Source organism: Triplophysa rosa, linkage group LG20 (assembly GCF_024868665.1).
Source record: "Triplophysa rosa linkage group LG20, Trosa_1v2, whole genome shotgun sequence".
In the NCBI taxonomy this organism is placed as follows: domain Eukaryota; kingdom Metazoa; phylum Chordata; class Actinopteri; order Cypriniformes; family Nemacheilidae; genus Triplophysa; species Triplophysa rosa.
In genome coordinates this window covers 1722998-1747245 of record NC_079909.1, presented here as the reverse complement: position 1 = coordinate 1747245, position 24248 = coordinate 1722998, and the positions used below count along the sequence as shown (strand labels likewise).

The 24248-nt window shown below is 39.9% G+C and overlaps 1 protein-coding gene across 3 annotated transcripts in view; it reads left to right on the top strand.

Annotated features, from left to right (window-relative positions):
• The window catches only part of lima1b (LIM domain and actin binding 1b), a 153101-nt gene that overhangs the window by 78754 nt on the left and 50099 nt on the right, over nucleotides 1-24248 (top strand). For all 3 annotated transcript variants that reach the window (XM_057362653.1, XM_057362654.1, XM_057362652.1), the window contains exon 4: nucleotides 8727-9086. In XM_057362653.1, coding sequence (XP_057218636.1) covers nucleotides 8727-9086 — 360 coding nt within the window. The remainder of the gene's footprint in view (nucleotides 1-8726; nucleotides 9087-24248) is intronic.

Genomic DNA, 24248 nt, shown 5'->3' with positions numbered 1-24248 from the left:
TTTTTTCTGTACATTTCCACTGATTGCGAAACATGGTCGCAGAACTCTTTGTGCGATTTGGAAGTCAAGCCGACTACATCCTTTAACTTGCTCTTTACAGCTTGTGGCATGACTTCTGCTATAGCATTTCTGAACAATGTAGCAATTAGAGGGTCTACTTCTGGATTCCCTTCAGTCTCTTGTTTCCATTGTTTCAAATGTCTCTGAACATATGTAAGTGGGTTTTCAACGTCTCCCAACTGATCGCCCGTCAATGCTTTAGTGTCGACTCTGGTTGGATATTCAGCACGTAATGTTTGACACACAGTGGGGTGGAACATATCAAAAACAATCCCGTCCATGTACCGTGAGTCCACCGCTCTATCTAAACCAGATGCTTGTAGGATTTCTCCCATCTTTGTTCCTCCTACGACTTTTGTTAGGGGTGCTTTGATGTCTCCCACAGCTAGAAGTTTCCCTATTGTTATCTATGTTAACTTTTAATCCATTTGCCAGCACCTTTGTTCATGTCAGGGAGGCGAGTGACCAGTCCCTCTAGGTCCTGTGAAGCCCAAGGGATATAATTTCACATTGCACCTTTAATTAATATAGGAAGTAGTTTTTCCAGTGGCCTAAGCCGACCGCTATCTTTTTCACGTGACCACAGTCCTTCATCAGATAAGATCTCCCTTTCTTCTTCCTCCCCTTCATTTTCTTGTGTTACACTTCTTCTACTGAATAATCCAGTAGCCTCATCCATAAATTGTTCTGCTTCTTTCATCCTTTTATTTAGCTTTTCTTCTAATAGCCTTGTTTCTTTTTGAATTTCTGCTTCTAATCTTTTTTTCTGTTCAGCTGGTTTCTCATATGGTATTTCTTGATCATACTTTGATTTTACTTTCTCTAAAGCTGTTCATACATTTTTATAACAGTCTAAATACAAGCTTTGCTGTTCGCTTTGAGCTGGTCTGGTTTTTGGTCTTACAACTGGCCCCAGCTGTCCTTCTTCACTTAACTCTACGTTGCCTTCCACTTGCATGTCACCAGACACTTCCAAAACCCCCTTGAGTAATGCAAATTGTCCTTCTGAGGTCATATAAGAAGGGGGGTCTACACACACTCCTTTTGACACACAGACATCATCTTTTTTCTCTGTTCTTCTTGAAGTATTTTGCTTGCCTGTTTAAGTAAAATTTGTGCTTCTTTCTTAAACAATGATAACACTTCTCATTATTTTTCTCTTTTTTCCTGTCCTTTTTTATGTTTTTTACCCATATCTGTGGGTAAAAAACTGTGTCCATTTCATCACACAAAGCCAATTCAAAGGAACCCTCCTTTGGCCAATTTGTAAACATGTTTTTTGTTCTTTCTGCCATTTTTTAGAGATATTATTTATAAGTTCTTTACACAAGGGATATTTTAATCCCAACAGTTCTACAGGAGTTGCTGCCATTTTCCCTCCCAAGTATTCAATTTAACACAGACTCTCAAAGTGATACCAATTTTCTTCTAAATAATACCAAACTGCAATATCAGCATTTTTTCCAATCCTAAATTTGACTCATTATTGTTCAACCAATCATATAGATAGGGTATTTTATATTATAAAGAGATATACACTTTATTAAAATAATATACTTTCAGTTACATTAACCTATATAGGTAAGACTTTAAGCATGTAATATTCAACATTCATACCAGTCCCTTTATTCATTTTGGGCTCATATTCTCAAACATCCTTGTCTCTTTATTTTCAGAGATTTATACATTCATTCTGTGTCTCTTTATTCATAGGATTTATGTGTTTATACTTTATCTTTGTCCCTTTATACAAGGATTATATGTATATATTTATTCCTTTATTTACAGGATTTATTTACTCTTCTCAAGTGAGATAACAATTACACTCCAGAGCTTATTTCCACAGTCACACTTCAGTAATGCTCACACAAACAATACACAGCTTCTCACACAGATCTAATCAAACACAATTTAAATACACACCATCAAGTTTGCACTCTGTCTTTATTAATTCACATTTGAATCAATGAAATGCAACCCTTGAATTAAATAAACCATCAAGTTTGCTCTTTCTTCGTTTTCACTCTGGAATCAACAAAAGGCAACCCTTGAACAAATACACCATCAAGTTTGCTCTCTGTCTTTGTTTTCACTCTTGAATCAACGAAAGGCAACCTTTGAACAAAACTTTTGGCCTATAGGACTTTTTAGTGCTTCTCTTTTAATCCTTTATCAACTAACCTAAATTCTATACTTATATAAATATTAGAAATCTGAATTCACTATTCTCCTCATACCAACTCAACAGAAAACACAGATCTATGCATGCATCTTGTACTCTTTTGGAATCAAAACCCCTTTTATTCTTTCATTTTAGATTTTTTCTATTAAAATTAGTTCGATGAATTTAAAAGAACTTAAAGTGTCTCACCACGAGCAGTCTCTGGCGAACAACACAACCTAACTATATAAGCAAAAACTGCTTACCTTGGCCAATTGATGTTGTGTTGCTCGTCCAGACGCCGCCCGCCGGGGTCCACTTCACTGCTCTTTCAGAGTGTCCCTTCGTGGTCGCCAAAATGTTGTGGTTTTTCTTGCTTTAATTCTGAAGAACGACTCTTGAGTCTGAGTTTTGATACCAAAGGTAAGTACGACTTTATTGTCAGGTTAAACAAAGCTGAAACAAAGCCGAACACCTATTCTATGGCATCCTGATTTGATTTTCAATATTTGATTATAATCATGAGAGCTGCAGACTCTCTCCCATCCTCCATACATGCAGGCATAGAAAACTACATCGCATAGAATAATTCAAATACATAATGGTAGAATAAGTTTATACATATAAGGGATTATTTTGGCTATAAAATCTTCAACATCAACTATTTTATCGTTCCGTAAAATAGAATCACCGATAACCAGGGGGCTTGTGACAAGCATCTCAACCAGCGTGTCGTTGAGGGAGGAGAGCCTGTTTGAAATGATAACAGGACCGGGAATGTTTCCTTACGACTATGCCACTGTCACGATTCAGTCTGTGTTCCCCTCTCTTTTGGACTTTTAGTTTGTAGTTTTGGTTATTTGCTTTATTGTTTCCAGTGTAGTTCTCTTATTTTTTGGTTCTGTATTAAGCGTTGCCCCAGGAGTTTCTTGTCATCTCGTTTTCCCAGTGTATTTAAGCCCTTGTGTTTCAGTTGTTGGTTTTCAGCCATTGTTGTATGTTGCCCCTTGTTCCTGGTCACAAATTCTGCATTACCTTGTTTCATTTTTGTTGTGTTTTGTCTTAATAAATTTTCACTGTATGTGGATCCACTGCCTCGCCTGCCATATGTTACAGCCACCTGACTGTCACCCAGCTGCCCTGCCGCATCAGGTCTAATGTCGGAACCACATTGTGTTCATTTATTCATTAGGCAGACGCTTTTATCCAAAGCAACTTACAAGTAGGAGAGCATATAACATTTTGTCAATACGTTAAACAGTACCGTTAATTTAAAAGGCCATGCTACTAGGAGGATTAAAGCTGGAGTAAGCAAGGGAGAGAATGAACAAGATTTTTTTTTGCTGACATAGACACAAGACATACACAGTTATTGGTTAGTCAAATAAATGCGGAACAGATATGTTTTGAGTTGTTTTTTGAAAGTTGTGAAGGATGCTGCAGGAGTGAATTTCCAGGTGTTGGAAACGAGCAAACCTGTGTGGGTGAAGTTGAAGTTGGTGGAGAGGGCCGATGGAGTATCAGTGTTCTCTTTACAGATCCATGTTTCAGTCAGTGCCAGAATATTGAGATTAGACTGACTGGAAGTGGACACATCCGAAGCGTTTTCTAATATACATTAGCACGCTTACTGTCCTCAACTAACATTCAGAAACGTGTCTCTAATTCTGTGATCTTCTCCATCAGCCTGACTACTTCCTTAAATTTAGCACATGTAATACCTTCCTCGCTGACAGAAGAAGCTAAACTATACATGTGGCATGAGATGCAAGACACAGTAACAGGAGAAGAAGCCATGACTTACCACAGTTATTATAGGGACCATAGGGATGTGACTTGTGCGGACTTGATACGGGCCATAACCCAGAATTCAGTTCGCTCCAACTGACGTTCCGTAATGGCGGAAGAGAGAACGCACAACTGTAAAGTAATACATTTGGAAATACTATTGTTATTATGTCATGAAATGTAGTTTTTGAGGCGAGAATATAGTTGTTTAGACTTCAAATCTGGCGTTGAATTATAAGGTTAGCCACCATTTGAAAATTTCTTCAGACGACTTCGGAGGTGGGAGATCCCAGGTGTCAGCGCTTATGTACCTGCCGAGGCCAGCCCTACCTCGGCAAGTGCTCCTGAAATATACTGCTGCCAATAGTGTTTCTGTAGTGCTTCCATTTTGATTGATTAATTGATTCTTTTATTTATTTCACTTTCCTTTTTTGTGTCTAATTTTTCCATTTTTTTGTGTCTAATTTAATGTCCAACACTTTCCCACCACCGTCTTTCCCGCTTTTCTTATTTGAATTGAAAATGAGAAGAGTCCGTTGTTTGATATTCAATTTTATTTCAAACGAAATTAATATAATCACAGTAGGCAAATATTGCCTGAACCACATATTAATGTTTAATAGTTTTAAAATACAAAAGAGGCAGCTGTATAATATCGTATTACACACGTTTTGCTAATTACATTTAATATGTACATTAAAAATAAAAAACAAAAAGATATACAATGACGCTGATTGAAGCATGGGGTGCTGAGTTGCGCTATCAAGTATGCTGCTGTTCCATTTGTAAAATAACTGGACTTGCCTCCTTGAGTCTTCGGGTGTTCATTCTTCTGAGTCGAACTTGCCAAGTCCGATCTTGGAAGGACGCAAGTCCGGACTTTGCGAACTTGGTATTGAGAAACGGCCCATGCTTCTTCCTTACCAAGCCATCCATTCCTATACTCCTTTACTCACTTATAAACTAGGGAAGTTAGCACTATAGAGCTCCCAGAGGATGGTAGTGGAACTACTGGGCTGTGAACTGTTACAATCGTGCCACTAGACCAAGAAAGACATGACATGATGAGGCAAATTCATGACAGTTTTTCATCAACTGACTGGATATCCTAATTCTAATAATTTGTTAGACAAAAATCAGCCAGGTTTAAGGAGGTATCATAGTAGGGAGTCAGCCTTGTTAAAGGTGCTGAATGATCTTCTAGTAGCATCAGAGCAGGAAAGTCCTCCGTTCTAGTCCTTTTAGACCTAAGTGCGGTGTTTGATACTCTTGACCATGCAGTCGTACTTGAAAGATTAAGAAATTGTGTAGGTATTCAAGGTTCTGTTCTAGATTGGTTTAAATCCTACATCTGTGACAAATAATTTTCAGCGAAGATTGGAAACTTCTCTTTATCCTCTATTCCGTTAAATCGTTGTCATGGCTCTGCTTCCTTAGTCATGTTTTTCTTGGTCCTGTAGCAGAGCCATGACAAAGTCTTTGGTTATGTGTGGAGAGAAACATATTATTGTCCGTTTGACAATAATATACGTTCTCTCCAGTGTCTTGTCATTGGCCCCATTCCTCTTATTTCCTCGTTATCTTTCCCTGAGTGTTTAATGTCCCACACCTGCCCCATGTCGTTATCCCTCGTTTGTCTTCCCTATTTAAACCCTCATGTTTCTTTGTCCTGTGCTCGGTGTATGTGTTTGGTGCGTTGTGTACTGTGGTCTCGCGTGTTCTTGCTGGTGTTGCTACCCATGGTCCTGTTCGTGTTTTGTGAGTTTTGTTCATTGTATTATTTTAAGACGTTTGGTCGTGTCTTTTAGTTTAGTTTTACTGTTCTTGTTTTCATTTTGCCCCCTCGTGGGAAGTCTTTTGTTTTCTGTTTGTTGTTTAGTTTCTGTTTGATACCCCCTCGTGGGTTTTTCCTTTGTTTTGTTCATTTAATAAAAGGTATCTGTTAACCCCTTCACTGCCTGCCTGCTATTGGGTTCTTTCTGCCAGTTCGTGACAATCGTGGGGTGCCTCAGGGTTCTATTGCTTCCTTTGGGTCACATGTTTCTAAAGTACAACATTCCATATCATTTCTATGCTGATGACACTCAGGTTTATTTTCCATTTAACCATAAGGATAAGTATAACATACATTCTCTGCTGAATTGTCTGACTGAGGTTAGATCCTGGCTGGCTGCTAGTTTTCTTACACTTGAATCCAAATCTGAGATTGTAGTTATTGCCCGACCAGCCTCTATTACACTGATCAACAATCGATTAGGCTCTCTATCTGCAAATTCTAATGCACAAGTAAAAAACCTAGGAGTGATTTTTGATAATGAACTAAAGTTCGATAAGCAAATCAACACAGTTGTTAAAGTAGTTTTTATAATCTTAGATCTATTGTGAAGTTGAAAACTTTTTTAATGACAAAAGGAGAGTCGGACTTGTGACCAGAAGGTTGCAGGTTCGATTCCCAGGGCCGGCGGGTAACGACTGAGGTGCCGTTGAGCAAGGCACCTTACCCCTACTTGCTCCCCGGGCGCTGCAGTGATAGCTGCCCACTGCTCCGGGTGTACGTGTGTTCACCACTTGCTGTGCGTGTGTTCACTACTCTCTGGATGGGTTAAATGCAGAGGTCACATTTCGGGTATGGGTCACCATATCTGACTAATAGGTCACTTTCACTTCACTTTCACTTCATTATATCAGGCTGTCTCCGGATATTGGAAGCTTTAAATCTCATTTTAAGACTTAAGTTTCTTCCTAAGTTTTTTAATCTGTTGTCATTGAATGTTTTATTTTATTTTATTTTGATTGCTGTGGGTGTATTTTTTCTGTTTTCTATTTGTGTAATTTCTTGGATCATTTTATTCTGTTGGAATTATTTTTTGTGAAGTTATGTTTTACTGTACAGCAATTTGGTCAGCAGTTGCTGTTTTAAACGTGCTTTATAAATAAATTTGCCGTGCCTAAACCAATTAAAACTCTATAATACATAAAATAACTGTAATAAATAGAGTGGTAAAACATGTCCCTTGTGTGACAGTGTCATAATATTATTTTAAATGTAACATTTTGCGTGAATTATTACTACCCCATATAGCATAATTTATTATAGTCTGCATAATATTACCTGTGTTTCACTTATTTTATCTTCTGTCTCTGTGTGTGTGTGTGTGTGTGTGTGTGTGTGTGTGTGTGCGTGTGTGTGTCTGTGTACATGTATGTGTGCTTTGGTGTGTTATTGTGTGTGTCAGTGCGTGTATGTTATGTTCGGTGTGTGTGGGCAAGCGTATTGGTTGTGTCTGTGCATGTGTGTGTGTGTGTGTGTGGCTGTGTTTCTGTGCGCGACTGTCTGTGTTCGCTGAGTTTGTGCCTGTTTTTCATGTATGTGAGCTGTGTGAGCGTGTCGTTCTGCCTCGTGAGTGTGTGTGCACTGTATATTTTGTGTCTTGTGTGAATAAGAGTGTATCTATTCACTTAGCTCTTGATACCTTTTCTATTTTAAAGGTTTAATGTATTGCTTATAGTTAACATTTTTTCATGTACAGCTGCTTTGTAACATTTAAATATTATACAATTATAACAATTATATTGCTATATACAGTAAATAAAAGTTGAGTTGACCTTTCTTTCTCATGTTTTATCAAGCAAACACTAAAAGAAAGACAAAAACAGTTGCCTTGGTTTTCGTGTTCATGAATTGTGTGATGATGTGATCTATCTTAGCATTGTGTTGGTGGGTAATGTTTCAACGTTCAGTGCAAATAACCGAACCTGTAACCCAGGGAACAGGGTTACAAGGTAATTCAATAATATGAATTCATTCCCCTGTAGTCAAACATTTGACAGGGAAACACAACCTAATAATTAAGTTAACACCCCGCACCCCCACTTTGTCCCATCCTGGGATCTTTCTACCCTCCTTAGGGCACCATGTGGACCCCCATTCAAGCTGCTATCGATCTCTGTCTGCTTTCTGTTACTGACACAATGCTTGTTCCTGTTGTTTCAGGGAACCAAGGTTACATTAGTAACCTGTATCGCTGTCATGGCAAGCTGCACTTTTTCTTTCTTTAGAAAATTTAAAAGACTGGTGTGTGTCACTCTGCCTCCTTTTGTCTTGATGTTCTAGTCTAGTGGCAGGATCATGACAGACCCACGTGTTTAGTGTGAGAGAGACATGATATTGTTGTTATGACATACCATGCGCTCTCTCGGGTCTCGTCTTTGTTCCCGTCCCCTCGTCTCCTTGTTATTGATTGTTAATGACTTCATGCCCTACACCTGTTCCCCTCTTGATTTGGTTCCCTATTTAATGCCCCTGTGTCTTCTGTCTTGTGCTGGATCATTTTGCTTTGTTTGTTTCTTGTCACCCTCCCGGTTTGTATTGCTGTGTTTATCTAGTGTAGTTTTTTGTAGTTTATGTCTAGTGTTGTATTTAGTCTTGTCTAGTTTAGTGTAGTTAGACTATGTTCCCGTGACCTGTCGTGTTTATACCCTTGTTCTGTTGTTTTACCCCCTTGTGGGTTTTTGTTTTATTATTTATATTAAATCAGTTTTTGTTAACACCTCACCTGCTGTCTGGGTCCTCTGCCTTGCACTCACCATCCCTGACAGGTGTGATTGTAATCCAATAGTGCATTTTGGCAGACACAGTTTATCCAAAGCAGTTGTGGTGGATGTATGTACATTTTACTTTGTCTGTAATTAATTAAATCTCACATTCTCTGCCCAGTCTGTTGACAGTTTGCCTCCAACCTTGCGGTCCGGAAACCTGAGCTTGCTAAAGAAACGCTGGGAACATCAGGACAAATCTGCTCCTCAGCTAAGCGTGGCACCTGTGAGCAAAGCTGCTTCCTCCAAACCCAATGGTCCACCAGAACAATGCAAACTCGTGCAACAATCCAGCCAGCAGCCGATGTCCTGTGAGAGACCTGCAAAAATAAAGGTGGAGGTGGAGACTAAACGGGAGCAGCGGGTGGAGGAAGAGGCAGAAAACAGAGCTGAATCAGATCCACTCTCTCCATCTTCTGTGGAAAAACCGGCTGCGCCTCTCAACAACCTCAAAGTGATGTTTCAAAAGGACGAAAGCAAGGTGAGATACTCAGACAATCTCACTGTGCTCTGTTTCATAATTTGGTTTGGGTTTGTGCTTTGAAAACAATATGAGAATAATAGGAGTATAACATTTGTTGAATACTTCCCTACACTGCTTATCAAGAAGGAATAAAGAAGCAAAGCTTATGAAGGAATTAACATAAATATGTTTTGTTTTCTGTCTTGATTCTGATTATTTAATAAAAACTAATATATGATTAAAATCAAAAGTCATATCAATTCATTATTTTAATTTATTTTCTACACAGATGGTCTGCTCTCTTTGTGTTCCATTATCAAAAAAAAGTATACTTAAAGTTCATTTTTTAAGTATACTTAAGTTCAAGTATATTTTATATAGTAAGTAATATCAATGGACTAGTAGTATGCTTGGAAGTGTACTATATGAATACCGCTTGGGACAAAATTGGCCCACTTTTTATTTTTAAAAGTATACTTTTAAGTATACTTTAAGTTTAACAGTAGTAAACTTTTGAGTACATATACCAACTTTTGTTGGTATACTGATAGTTTACTAGTTCAATACTTTAAACACATGTATAGTCTGTGAAAGTACACTTTGAAGTTTACTCCCAGTAAACTATTATTTAAGTAGTTTTTATACTGCAAGTATAGTTGTAGGGTTTCTTTAGGTTTACTGGTAGTTTACTAGTTAATTACTTGTAGCATATTTTTCATTTATAAAAATACACCCTAAAGTTTACTCTCAGTAAACTACTAATATAAGCATGATTGTAAGGTTTCTTTAGGTACCTTGCATATATACTGATAGTTAACTATCAATACTTAAAATACACTTCAAGTTGTATTCTTAGTAAACTACTAGTTGAAGTTTTTTTATATATAATAATAATAATAAACTTTATTTTATATAGCACCTTTAAAAGTAACATCTCAAAGCGCTTCACAGAAACATATAGATAAAATACAAAAAAATAAAGTAAAAAAAAGCATACATTAGAGCAGTGGTCTTCACTATTTTGTTTCATGAGAGCCACAATAATAGTACAAAGTCAATAGGGGAGCCACTTTTCAGCAATGTATGAAAAGTTACACCCAGTCTTAAAAAGCATGTCTACTTATCAATCTGGCATCCGTGAACATACAATATGCAATGTAACAAATACAAAAGGGGGAAAATGAGACAAGATGATTTCCTTTAATGATAAAAAAGCAGGATTACCTTAATGCTGCGATGACCGGAAGCATGCATGCATTTCCTTAACTTTCCTTATATTGTATTTGTAGCTTGTTGTTGCGATGCGTGTGAGGCATGCAAGATGTTCATTGGTGAGGCGGTTTCTGTGTTTCCTCTTTATAGTGTTCATGGTTGAGAATGTTGACTCACAAGTGTAGGTGCTCACAAAAAAGGACATGACTTTTTGCACAAGTGGCTTCAAAGTGGGAAAATCTTCTTCAGACACCAAATTCCAGAAGTGTTCAACACCTGCGCCAAATTCAGCTTTGAGAATGTCTTTTGTCTGCAGTTCTACAATTTCACTTTCTACAGCAGCACGCTGAGTAGGGCAGAGCAGAGTGATAGTTGGAGTGAGAGATGACACATCCACATGGAAGGGGTTTTCAATGAAGTTAAAAATCTCCTTGTGTTCATTCACATCCTGGAATCTGGATTCAAATTCCCCCCTTAGCTCTTCCAAAACATTCACAAATTCTCTGTGGCTGAGGTGCTGCTGCAGAGATGGGTCATTTGTGATGACAGCTCTGAGTTTGGGGAAGTGAATGAACTCTCTGTCAGGTATGTACAGTGCAGTTATTTTGTTCTGAAATGCTCTGACTGCATTCAACATGTTGCTTGGAAGCTTATCTCTTCCTTGAAGTTGCAGGTTGAGAGTGTTCAGTTGACAGGTGAGGTCAGTCAGAAAGGCCAGCTGTATAATCCAGCATGGGTCTTCCAGCTCTGGCTCCGGTTTTCCTTTGCTGTCCAGGAAAGTGCAAATCTCAGGGAGGAGGCTCAGAAACCGTTGAAGAACTTTTCCACGAGATAACCACCTCACTTCACTGTGCATCAGTAAATCACCATATTCTGTGTCATAGTCTTCAATTAACTGTCGGAACTGTCTGTGGTTCAGCGGTCTGGAGACAATGAAGTTTACAACACGAACAACTGTTTGCATCACATTTTGAAATGTATTATTTCTGAGTTTTGATACCAGTGACTCCTGATGTATGATACAATGGAAACTGATAAAATTGGGTATTTCTTCTCTTTTTTTCATGAGCCCAACAAGCCCCTTCTCCTTACCTCGCATGCTAGGGGCTCCATCTGTGCACACACTTGCTAGACCTGACCAACTGAGATTGTTTTCATCAAAAAAAGCCAGAAGTGCATTCATACTGTCCTCACCTCTCGTTTGGCCAACAAGTGGAAGTAAGCAAAGCATTTCTTCTCGGAAAGACTTTTCTTTAGGGAACCTCACCCAAACACACAACTGAGACACATCTGTCATATCGGTGCTCTCATCCACTGCGATACTAAAACACGGTGCTGCTGACACATCTGCACGGAGTTGGTCACTCACATCTTTGCCGATGTTTTCAATCCGCCTCATTATGGTGGAATCTGATAATTGCAATCTTTTAATTTGCTTTACAATTGCATCTTTGTTGTCAAACGCTGCAAACAATATTTCTGCTGAAGCCAAAAAACAATCTTTCACAAGTTCTGAGTCTGAGAACGTTTTTTTCCCCCGAGCCAAAATCCGATGCGATCTCAAAAGAAGCCTCGGTTAAACGTTCAGCTGTAGAAGTTGTCCTGTGTATGAGCCTTTGTTGTCCAGAAAGAGAGGAAGAAAGCTGTTCTATTTTTCTTTTCCTTATTTCACTTCCAGGCGGGTAACTTTTATTGAAATTTGGATGCGTTGTTTGGAAATGGCGCTCCAAATTACTGCGCTTGAAACCAGAGCGGGTTTGTTTGCATAGTAAACACAAAGGGTTCGATCCGTGGAGAACAAATAAAAATTCATCTGTCCACTTTTCTTGAAATTTTCTATGCTCATCTTGTATGACTCGTACCTTTCTCTTTTTAGCAGGTGCTGACTCGCCACAAACTCCGTCTCCGTCATCTTTCTGTTGATTTGCGGTTGTTGCATGCTCCGAATCTTTAGTTCCCGCTTTTGTCACCGTCACATTGCTTTGTTGCTGTTCACACTTGGTGCACGACATTGTTTGATAAGAAATCGATCCATTTGTAGTCTGTGTATAACACAAGCTAACTAGCATGAAATGTTGGAAATAGCAGTAGCTAACGTCAAGCGTTAAGAGCTGGAAAGAGCGCCAAAAACCGGCAGCTGCGCAGTCAGTCCGTGTAACGTTAATGGACGTAACGGGAGAGAGAGTATCTTTTTTTTGTCTATATATTCATATTGGAATGCCACTTTTTTGGTACTTTTATATAAATGATTTGTTATAGAGCAGACACAGAATTTTCTAATGGGTTATGTCTCGCTTATTTTTTATGTTTTTTTTATGAATTATCTATTTTGACTGCGGATCATTTCACCATATTATTTACTGCCATGCGAGCCATGAATTAAAGCTTGGCGAGCCGCAAGAGGCTCGCGAGCCGCGCAATGAGTAACACTGCATTAGAGTAAAAAAAATTATAATAATAACAATATTAATAATAATCACTTGAATGCTTGCCTAAAAAAATAAGTTTTAAGTGAAGATTTAAAAATGGTAAAAGAGTCAACATGTCTAATCTCAGTGGGAGAGCATTCCAGAGTTTGGGAGCAAGAGAAGAAAAAGCCCGGTCACCCATAGAACGTAAACACGTTGAAGGGACAATTAAAACGCCTGAACCAGAAGAGCGAAGATTGCGTCTTGGGGTGTATGCAGTTAAAAGTTCAGACAGATATTGTGGCGCTAAGGCATGCAAGGCCTTGTAGGTGAGCATAAGAATTTTTAAATCGATGCGAAACCTGACCGGGAGCCAGTGCAATTACTCCAAGATGGGAGTGATGTGCTCACTTGTCCTGGACCTTGTCAGGATTCTGGCCGCTGAGTTTTGGACATACTGCAATTTGTTTAGGGTAGATTTAGAAACCCCAGCAAGCAGAGCATTACAATAGTCGATGCGAGAGAAGACAAATGAATTAATCAGTTTTTCAGCCACCGAGAAAGATAACATGGGGCGCAATCGTGCAATGTTTCTAAGATGAAAAATTGAAATTTTGACCATATTCTGGACATGAGGATCAAATGTTAAATTTTCATCAAATATCACCCCCAAATTTTTTAATTTATTTTGAAACTCCAAAGCAGAGCCATCCACCATTAACTCAACTCAACTCAAGTTTATTTATATAGCGCTTTTTACAATTTTCATTGTTACAAAGCAGCTGTACATGAGACATATTGACTATACGCAAAACAATTAAAGTTGTACCTGCAAAAACAAGAAAAAGGTGAAAACACAGAAGACAGACATACCCACATACAAAACACTCCACACACACAATATGCACACGTACTAACACACATAGACATAGACACACACACACGGACGTGCACGCACACACAGACGTACACAAACAAGTACGCACACACAGTGAGAGCAAACATTTAAGATAAAGGAGAGAGAAGCACAGGTCAAATATAACAGACTATAAATTCCTATATGCAATATTAATTAAGTAAAACTTTAAAATTCTAAAGCAGCCCCCCTGGACAGGCAAATAGTGCAAAAGAACAGTATGCAAACAGTGGCCAGGAACCCAAAACTCTAATCGAGAAAAAAAAAACTCAGGAGAACCCAGGCCCAACCAGGGGATTCCAGTTCTCCTCTGGCAAAAGCTGCTGCCTCTGCACAAGCTCCACAGAGCTTGCACAACAAGGCTAAATAAAAATAAATAAACTTACTAATAAGGTAAATTATAGTTTTAAGATTATAATTAATAATCTAATAGCATTTGAAATTTTGTGGTGAAGACGTGTCAAGTGACCGTATCCTTCTTTATCCAGCTCTATCATCTCAGCTCTTGTCAGGTCGCCGCTTTCCATTCTCTGCTCTACCATCAGGTGTGGCCATGACTGCATCCTGCTCGCTGTGGTAACCTTGGAACAATGAGACAAGACTGGCTGAGAGTAAAGTACTGTTCTGCACTCTTTGATGCAACAAGTACATCAGTTGTGTTTTTGGTTCCGGTTGATCTAACTAATGCAGCCTAAACCCTCAAAGGATTTATATTATGGAAGTCTAGTGTATGCAAGATTAAAAAGATGTGTCTTTAGTCTAGACTTAAACTGACAGTGTGTCTGCCTCCCGGACAGTGCAGGGAAGACTATTCCAAAGTTTAGGCGCTAGATAGGAAAAGGATCTACCACCTGCACTTGATTTTGAAATTCTAGGTATTACCAACTGACAGGACGCCTGAGAGCATAATGCACGTGAAGCACTGTAATACAAGAGGAGTTCACTCAAGTATTGAGGAGCTAAACCATGTAGGGCTTTATATGTAATAAGCAAGATTTTAAAGTCAACGCAATGTTTTATAGGTAACCAGTGCAAGGTTGACAGAACCGAGCTAATATGTTCATACTTTTTTACGTGTAAGAACTCGAGCTGCCGCGTTTTGGACCAGTTGGAGCTTTTGTAATAACCCAGCAGGGGAACCACCTAACAGTGCATTACAGTAATCTAGTCTTGATGTCATGAATGCATGAATTAACTTCTCTGCATCTGACATTGACAGCATATGACGTAGTTTAGATATATTCTTAAGATGGAAAAACGCAATTTTACAGGTGTTGGCGACGTGGCTCTCAAATGACAGATTACTATCGAATAGAACGCCAAGATTCTTTTGGCGTCCGTCAATAGTTAAGCAGTATTCTTGGTTGTTACGTATAGCAGTTTTCGGTCCAATAAGTAACACTTCTGTTTTGTCCGAGTTCAGTAATAAAAAGTTGTTACTCATCCAGTTTTTTATATTGACCCTGTGGTACACCATACTGGACTTGCGATTTGCGTGACACCTCATTGTTTATTGCTACAAATTGAAAACGGTCAGATAAATAAGATTTAAACCATTTCAAAGCTATTCCCTTAATGCCGACATAATTTTCGAGTCTATGTAGGAGTGTGATGTGGTCAATGGTATCGAATGCAGCACTAAGGTCTAGCAGCACCAATAACGAGATACAACCTCGGTCAGACGCCAATAGCAGATCATTTGTAACTCTGATCAAAGCAGTCTCTGCTTTGTACTGTGACATGCTCTGAATCCAGACTGGAATTCTTCATTGATGTCATTCCTTTGGAGGAAGGAGCATAATTGAGTTGAAACTACTTTTTCCAGAACTTTAGATATGAAAGGTAGATTCAATATAGGCCTGTAGTTCCCTAGTTACCTCGGGTCGAGTTGGGGTTTTTTGACAAGGGGCCTTATAACAGCCACCTTATATGCTTTAGGCACATGTCCTAATGTCAGAGATGAGTTAATAATACTAAGAAGAGGATCTATAATTTCTGGGAGCATCTCTTTCAGTAGATTTGTAGGTATAGGGTCTAGCATGCATGTTGTTGATTTAGATGATCTAATGATTTTAGACAGCTCATCGTGATCTATGGTATAAAAGAATTGCATTTTCTCCTTAAGGGCGCTGTAGTTAGTTTGTTCAGCGGGTTTCACTTCTGATTGCATTCATATAATTTTTTCACTAATATCTTGGATTTTATTTGTGAAGTAGTTCTTAAATTCATCACTGTTATGCTGATATACAGGATCAGAAGTCACTGACGATTTATTTTTTGTTAATTTAGCCACTGTGTTAAATAAAAACCTAGGGTTGTGCTGGTTTTCTTCTATTAGTGATGAAAAGTAGGCGGATCTAGAAGTTATTAGGGCTTTCCTGTATTTTCGAATACTATCCTTCCATGCTGTACGAAATACCTCTAATTTAGTTTTCTTAAAGTTGCGCTCCATTTTTCGGGACACTTTCTTTAGAGCCTGAGTGTGTTCATTATACCACGGTGTGGGACTGCCATTTTTAATCTTCTTTAAACGTAGAGGAGCAACTGTGTCTAGCGTTACCGAGAAGGTGGAATTAAAATTTTCAGTGGTAATGTCAAGATCTTCAACGTTATTTCTGACGCTAGCAATTTGAGACAATTCGGGCAGATTATCGAGAAACGCATCTTTGGTAGTTGAAGTTACTGTTCTACCATATTAAGGTTACAGCATCCGCTTTGCGAATTTGTTGTGGTGATCCGATGAGCATAACCTCAGTCTTGTCGCTGTTAAGACAAAGAAAATTTTGAGACATCCATGTTTTTATCTCAGAGATGCAATGTTCCAGAAAGGCAACAGCCGTATTATCGCCCGGATTTGAATGAATATAGATTTGGGTGTCGTCTGCATAAAAATGAAACTTAAGACCCAAGGATCTTAGAAGTTGACCCAGGGGAAAAATGTACATACTAAAAAGCAAGGGACTCCAAACAGATCCCTGGGGAACTCCAAATTGCACTGCTCCAACTTTGGATCTGCATCCACCCAAGGCCACAAACAGCCTACGATCTCTGAGAGGAAAGACTTGAACCAGTTTAATACAGTGTCAGTAACACCGAAAACAGTTTCCAAATGATTGAGTAAAAGAAAATGTTCCACTGTGTCAAAAGCTGCGCTAAGATCGAGAACCATGAAAATTGAAAGACAGCCAGAGTCAGCAGCGATTAACAGGTCATTTGTTACCTTAACTAATGCTGTTTCAGTGCTATGTAGTTTGCAGAAACCAGATTGGAGGGGCTCAAAAAGATTATTGATGGTATGGTGAGTGTATAATTGAGAGGCCACAGTTCACTCAAGCAATTTAGCAAGAAAGGGGGAATTTGAGATGGGATGAAAATTATTGAGGTTGTCCCAGTTCGCGTTGTTTTTTTTTGGTATAGGTGTTACAGCAGCAATTTTAAGTGCTGCAGGCACAACACCCATGCGCAGGGAATCATTTACTATACTCAGGACCACAGGGCATAGAGAAGCAAAACATGATTTAAACAAATCACTAGGTATGGGATCAACTATTTAGGTGGTAGATTTCAATTTTGAAACCTCCTTACCAAGGGAAACTGAATCAAGTGAGGAAAAATTTGAGTAATAGGTGCCAGAAAATTTTGTGTTATTAAGAACAGAATCAGACAAGACAGTAGTAATACATTTGCGAGCATTAACAATCTTAGAACTGAAATGATCAAGCGACCTATTACAAAGATGAACTGAGGTAGAACACTAGGGCAGCTGTTTCCTTTGAGAAGTTCGTTTATGGTATGAAACAGTCGTCTGGGGTTATTTTGGCTATTGTCAATTATCTGAGAAATATTGAGACCTGACTGAAACAATCTCTGCCTTATATTCAAGGATATGGTCTTTCCAAGCTTGGTGATGCACATTCAGGCCAGAAAGACGCCACCTTCGCTCCATCTTACGACAAGCTGCCTTCCTAGAGCACAGCTCGTCATTATACCAGGGAGCAGAACACACAAAAAGGCCTCAGACCGGGATTTCATAGATGCAAATGAATCCAGACCAGACATAAGAACAGTATTTAACAGAGAGATTTTGTCCTCCAGAGAGTCAGAAGGAAAGAAAACACTTAATGAGGACTCAATACAGGCAGAGAAGTCAGAGAGATTGATGGATTTCCATTTACGGTAATTTACAAGACAGTGTTTGCATGTGACAATTCCATATAAAAAAAAATAGCAAAGTGATCAGACAATCCTAAATCAGCGGAGGAAAACTGTGACAAGAATGATCCCTTTGCAATGATGAGATCCAGGGTGTGACCCTTGATATGTGTAGAGCAGTCCACAAGCTGCTTCAAATCAAAACATTCCAATAAAGACAAAAAGTCCTTAGTCATTACAGAGTCTTTTTTGTCAATGTGGATGTTAAAGTCCCCCAGGATAAGAGTTCTCTCAAACTTGAGGCATAACATAAGATAGCAGTTCTGCAAATTCAGGTAAAAAGTTTTCAGTTTTCTTAGGAGATCTGTAGACTGTAGCTATAACGGTAGTGATGGGTGCAGAAACACTCAAAACAAGACATTCAAAGGAATTAAACTGGGGGATGACTACTGGACTTATAGTAAATTTTTGATTATATAGCACAACGATACCCTCACCCCTGCCGGAGGGTTGCGGGGCATCAAACAAACAGTAGCCAGAGGGAGTAAGTTCGTTAAACAGAAGTCCATCTCCCTGTTTGTGCCATGTTTCTGTTAAAGGGCACATATTTTGCAAAATTCACTTATATAATGTGTTAAAACATTAATACGTGTCCACAGTGTCTGTAAACAAGCAGTCTAAACAGTTAAAAATGTGCTCACTCCTTTTTTAATAATTTGCGTAATTCAAAAACCCTGTTGGTAAAAGCAAAGATTTGAATTCTGCCGTTAATGTCGTCACTCAACGGCAAAGCCCGCCCAGCAGTGGTGACGATCTGCCTTATTTGCTTAGACACAGTCCCATGTGGGAAGTACAACAGTCGCCAATCGCCATCGTTAGATCGTCACTGGAGCTACACAATTTCTGCGCCACGGAGGCACTACAGTTGTTCTGTATTAGGATGTACCGACCAGCATAACTGTCTCCATAGACTCCTGCAAGCTGAGTTATAGAGAACAGCATGGTTAAATTTCATTTATGAAGGCAATGTCCCGCTGAGAATAGGTAAAGTATTTCATGTTCCGCCAATCATTTCACGCCGGACTGATTCACGAATGAGGGCCAGTACAATGCTGGACTTTCAACGAGGTTGCTACTGAAACCGGGAGCAATACCAACACTTCGTGCCCAGTCCTCATGTCCAGCAGAAGCAGTAATGTTAAGTATCACACCTCATATTTTTGCTGATTAGTCTTTCAAAATTGCCACTCTTAATGGGCTTGTTATCGCGCTATATTGGTAATGTTGCTAACAATAGAAGTACAGCGTCTAACTGTATTTATTGACGCTGCCCTCACATGCTGTCGGGCTTATCGTAAACAATACGTAAAGTAAGTGTGACAGTACATGATAGAACAACGTTGAAAGCGTAGTATAACTGTAGTAATGCTAAACTATACCTGCTCAACCTCCACGCAGCATTTATTCTCTGGCTCTGTAGTCATTTTACTGCAATTCCCACACGAGCACCTGCACAGCGGTGCTCGTGTGCATTACATTATCATGACGGACCATGCTAATGTTTATCGATCACTTGAAGAACGTTAATTTCACAATAACTGCAAAATTACAACTAACCATTCGGAAACGTCCTGTTCAATTCTTAAGGTTGTCACTTCTTGTGTCTCTCCATCAGTGTCAGACTCCGGTTCGTACATATAGGGCTGAACACCACTAACAATTACTGACATTTTGATGTTTTGTTTTGGCCGGTAACTTTACGCATCAGCACCAGCATCATCAGAGGGGGCTGGGACAAAAAGCTCATTAACATTTAAAGAGATACAAGCAAAATCGGTGCGTTTTTATACACAATCAAAAACGGGCAACTTCAACATTCTATAATAAATGATCCGCTGTGTATTTTGAGCTAAAACTTCACATACACACTCTGGGGACACCAGAGACTTATTTCACATCTAGTAAAACCATTCGAACAGCCTCTCCTTTAAGCAAACCAAGTCCAGTTTTTTTTCCAATGATAGTATATAAAATCACTGCCTTATTGTTCACAGAGCGAGCATTAAAAAGAGCCGATTTCACCAAATTCTGAGGTGTTAATAATGACGGCGAGATCTCCACACGTTTAAGCAAACAAGTTGTTAAAATCCACACCATTGCACAGTAGTCTGTTTGTTTTACATTGAAATACAGGCACAGAGATGGAGCCGGATATGTCGTGTGTAAACTTGCGCCTTGACGCGCGATGCATATAGCGCAAAGGACGCAGAATATCGACATTTCGACAAAGTTCAAATGTGTCATTCGCTAGATAATAATTCCTTTTTAAGTTCATCAATTTTCCAGCAGTATACCCTCAAAGCCATGATGGGAGTATCCACCCCAGCACCAATCTTGCAGGATCATATGTATGGAATTCCAAAAGTGACAATATTAAAAATAAATAAATACAAAAATGAATCCATGAAGAAATGTAAGAAAGCAAAAATAAATGAGTATTTATACTTTTATTTCCTTATTCATGGGTAATTATATATTTTTTCAAGCTTATTTTTTTTCATTTATTTATTTATACATTTATTTATTTCCACTTTTATTTATTTCCACATTTATTCATGTATATATGTATTTATTCCTACATTTATTTATTTTTACATTTATTTATTTATACATTTATTTATTTATGTATTTCTTTGTCTGTATGCTAATGAGTGGGGGCGTGTTTCACCTCAGACATTATCAATCGATCTCAGAGCTGCGGTGCTGAAGCTTTGAGGCCACAGGGACTCCTTGTGGTGTGACCAAACGAAACGAGGTTGACGAAGTTGCATAGAGAAGGCAATCTAGTCATTTAATATCACCCTAACTGTATGTAGATAGGGTTACCACACATAGCCTACATACTCTTTATTAGGGACATTGCCGTAAAACATTATCCGGTCGAGATTTGTAAAATGTCTCTGCACATATGAACAGAAACTGCACAACAACAGGTCTGCTATGAGACACTTGGAAGAATACACTTGGAAATGGAAGCACGTGAAATTATCCACTAGTGATCACATTTATTGTAAATGCGCTGGATGGAGCTGATAAGAACTTGAGTTGTTTGTCGATGTTCTCGAAATGCCGTTGCTATCGTCGATTGCAAGATTAATTACATTTTGATACTTGATAGAAAACTCCAATAAATGGAAAAAGTCACAACTTTGTAGTTTCATGAGTTCAAAACAAAATTTAGAAAGTTTGTTGTATATTTGTAGCCTATCTGGCAATGCCCGTATAATAAGTGAAAATAAGATTTTTTAAAAGATATTATTTTTCCAACTGTTTCGCCTGTATAACTTACTTGAATGTTTGTCCTTATTAGCAGGGGGTTCCCAAACGTCTCAATCCTTGACCCAACGACAGGTAATCTGTGTCAAACACAAATTTTTAACATGGGGAAAACACATTCGTTTCAGTAGTTTTTATTTTATCACAAATTAATATGTTTAATTACGTACGGCAACAGCCATCCTTACATATAATAAAGCACATCATGCTTTAAATGATCTATTAATGAAAACATGATATAGTTTAAAAACAAATGGAAGCAGATCTGATATGTGGACATTTAGAATAGTGAGTTTAGCGGATTCGTACGGTGGCGTATTGCTGCCACGGATTTTTCAACACAATTATGTCATTAAAACAAGATAATATGTTGTTTAAACGAAATAAGATATTATCTTGTTTTAACGACATATTATTTCATTTTAACAACATATTTGAGTTGAAAAAATAAAATGTAAGTGGCAGCAATACGCCACCATAGTAAAGGGGTAATATGACATTTCATAATAATTACACATTAATCTATTATGTGAAAGTGACATGTTTTCTAGCTGGACATAGGTAAAATGTCATGTTTTCGAACCACGGCCCGCTGTACTGTACACTAAAAAAATCACTTCCGACTTCTTAGAAAAGGCCAATGAAAATTGGTATCCGGGTATAAAATTGGAATATCCGGGTATAAAAGGGAGACGGCGTGCCTCATTCATTTACCTTAGTTCTGAGGAGCCTGAGACCTCTCACGACTGCTGCAGTGGACAGCACGTGTTGTGGCAAGAGGACACAACGTCTCGTTCCCTCCATCAGGGAACCGAGGTTACAAACGTAACCGAGACGTTCCCTTTCTGTCGGTCTCTCGACGTTGTGTCGAACCGACAGATGGGGTTCCAATGGAAAACGCCATAACACTGTGCCCTGTCACAATCTCAACGAAGCGACGGTGACTGGCCTGGGCGTGTCAGCCGTGACGTTACCGCAAAATTGTAACCTACCAGTGGGTAGGTAGGGGGTCCCAGAGCTTTCTTGAAAGGTGGAAAGGCCCCTACCTTCGGCCTCACAGGCGGCGGCCTTGTTTCTCTAACAGCGAGAAGCCGCCCGGAACCGTAAGGCCACTGGGTAAGCGCTACTTCCTCAAGCGGGGGATGCGCTACAGAGACCACTTCCTACCACAGGGAGGAGACTAGTGGAGATACCAACATGGTCTCACCGATGGGAAGAAAGTGCGGACTGAAGGAGTTAACCGCGAGGTGGAGGTCCACCTAAGGAGGTCATGGGTTACCAAGGTGGGAACCAGCATGAGGATACATCAGACGGAACCGCCCTGCTGGGGGGTTGCAACGTCTGGTAGCACTAGGTCCGGTTAGAGCTATGTTGCGAATAACTCAGGTGATACCCGGCCTAAGGGGCAGGGCTGCTCTGCCCATCCTGCCCACAGGAGGTGCTTGCTAGTGATGGATGGAGTGCCTGTTCTTCACCCAGTGGGGGAAGAAGGGAGGCTAGTAGTACGCTGACCCCCTAGGGTCAGGTACTGTCAATGGCGTACACCCTACCGGTCGCCGGTCTTGCCTGATGTCCGCAAGACTCGCCGACCGGTTTACGCGAAGGCTGTAGGACCTCGCGAAGGTGATGGGTGTAGCCCAACCCGCAGCTCTGCAGATGTCTGCCAGAGAGGCGCCTCGAGCCAGTGCCCACGAGGAGGCTGTACTCCGTGTGAAGAGAGCTCTCACCCAGTGGGCGTAGGCGAACTAGGACAGGTACGCCATAGTGACGGCGTCCATGATCCAATGCGCCAATCTCTGTTTGAGACAGCCCTCCCTGCTGATCTCCAAAACAGACAAAGAGCTGCTCAGAGCTACTGCGGCTCTGCGTGCGGTCCAAGCAGAGGCGCAATGCGCGTACTGGACACACCACGGATGGGGTTGGGTCTTCCTCCCCGGTGGGGAGCGCCTGTACTGGAAGCAGACATCGTGTCCGTCCCCTCCTCGATGAGTGTGTTGCACCCAAGAGAACAGCGGGACATGCCACGCTGGAGAAATTTGCTCTTTTAGAGAAAAAAACTCGAACACTTCTGGAACCGCCGAGACGCCCAGAGGAAGTCGCTGCAGGAAGGGACAGTCCGCTGCACCACGTCGTAGAGCCGGCAGTCTTGTAGCGAAGTCTGTTGATCATGAGCGAAGGCTCCGAAGAACAAAAGGTGAATGAATGAGGCACGCCATCTCCCTTTTATACCCGGATATCCGGGGGCGGAGTCCGGCATGCAAATTTCATTCGCCAATTTTCATTGGCCTTTTCTAAGAAGTCGGAAGTGATTGGTTCTCAAGGACGAACCCCATCTGTCGGTTCGACACAACGTCGAGAGACCGACAGAAAGGGAATGCTATTTTTATAAACACCTTTTAATAATAATCAAATACTATATTTTTTAACTTTGTTCCTCCGGCAAAAGTCAATATGGGCATCCAAGTAGACACCTGTTTATTGAAGTGACATGTGGCCCAGTACAGTTTCCCATACTCAAAATTGGTGCTCTGCATTTTACCCATCCAAGTGCACACACAGCAGTGAGTACTGAACACACACACACCGTGAATGGACACTCCAAGCAGTGGGCAGCCATTTTTATTGCTGGGGTGACCAGGGAGCAGTCAGGGGTTAGGAGCCTTGCTCAAGGGCACCACAGTTGTAGTAATGAGAGTGGAGAGAGCGCTGTTTATTCACTCCCCCACCTTCATTTCCTGCCAGTCTTGAGACTTGAACCCACGACCTTTGGGTTACAAGACTCTCTAACCATTAGGCCACTACTGGCCCCCCACTATAAAGTAATTTAAATTATCTGAAAAAGTCAGACGGTGCTCCTACGAAGTGATGGCACAAAATGCTTCTATTGTTTTCCTCTACTTTTTACGTCACTTTGGATAAAAGCGTCTGCTAAATGACTAAACGTAAATGTAAATGTGATGGAAGTAATTTGGTTGTACCACTTGACATTTTTTGAATGAGTTGGGCTATACATTTTATCAGTATGTTTTTCCTGGGACAAACCCATACATGGACAAACCCACATTCTAAAAAATTAGTTGTTTTCTACCCACAGCTGGGTAAATATTGGACAGAACATACAGATGGTTTAAAAATAAACATATACTAGCTTGTATA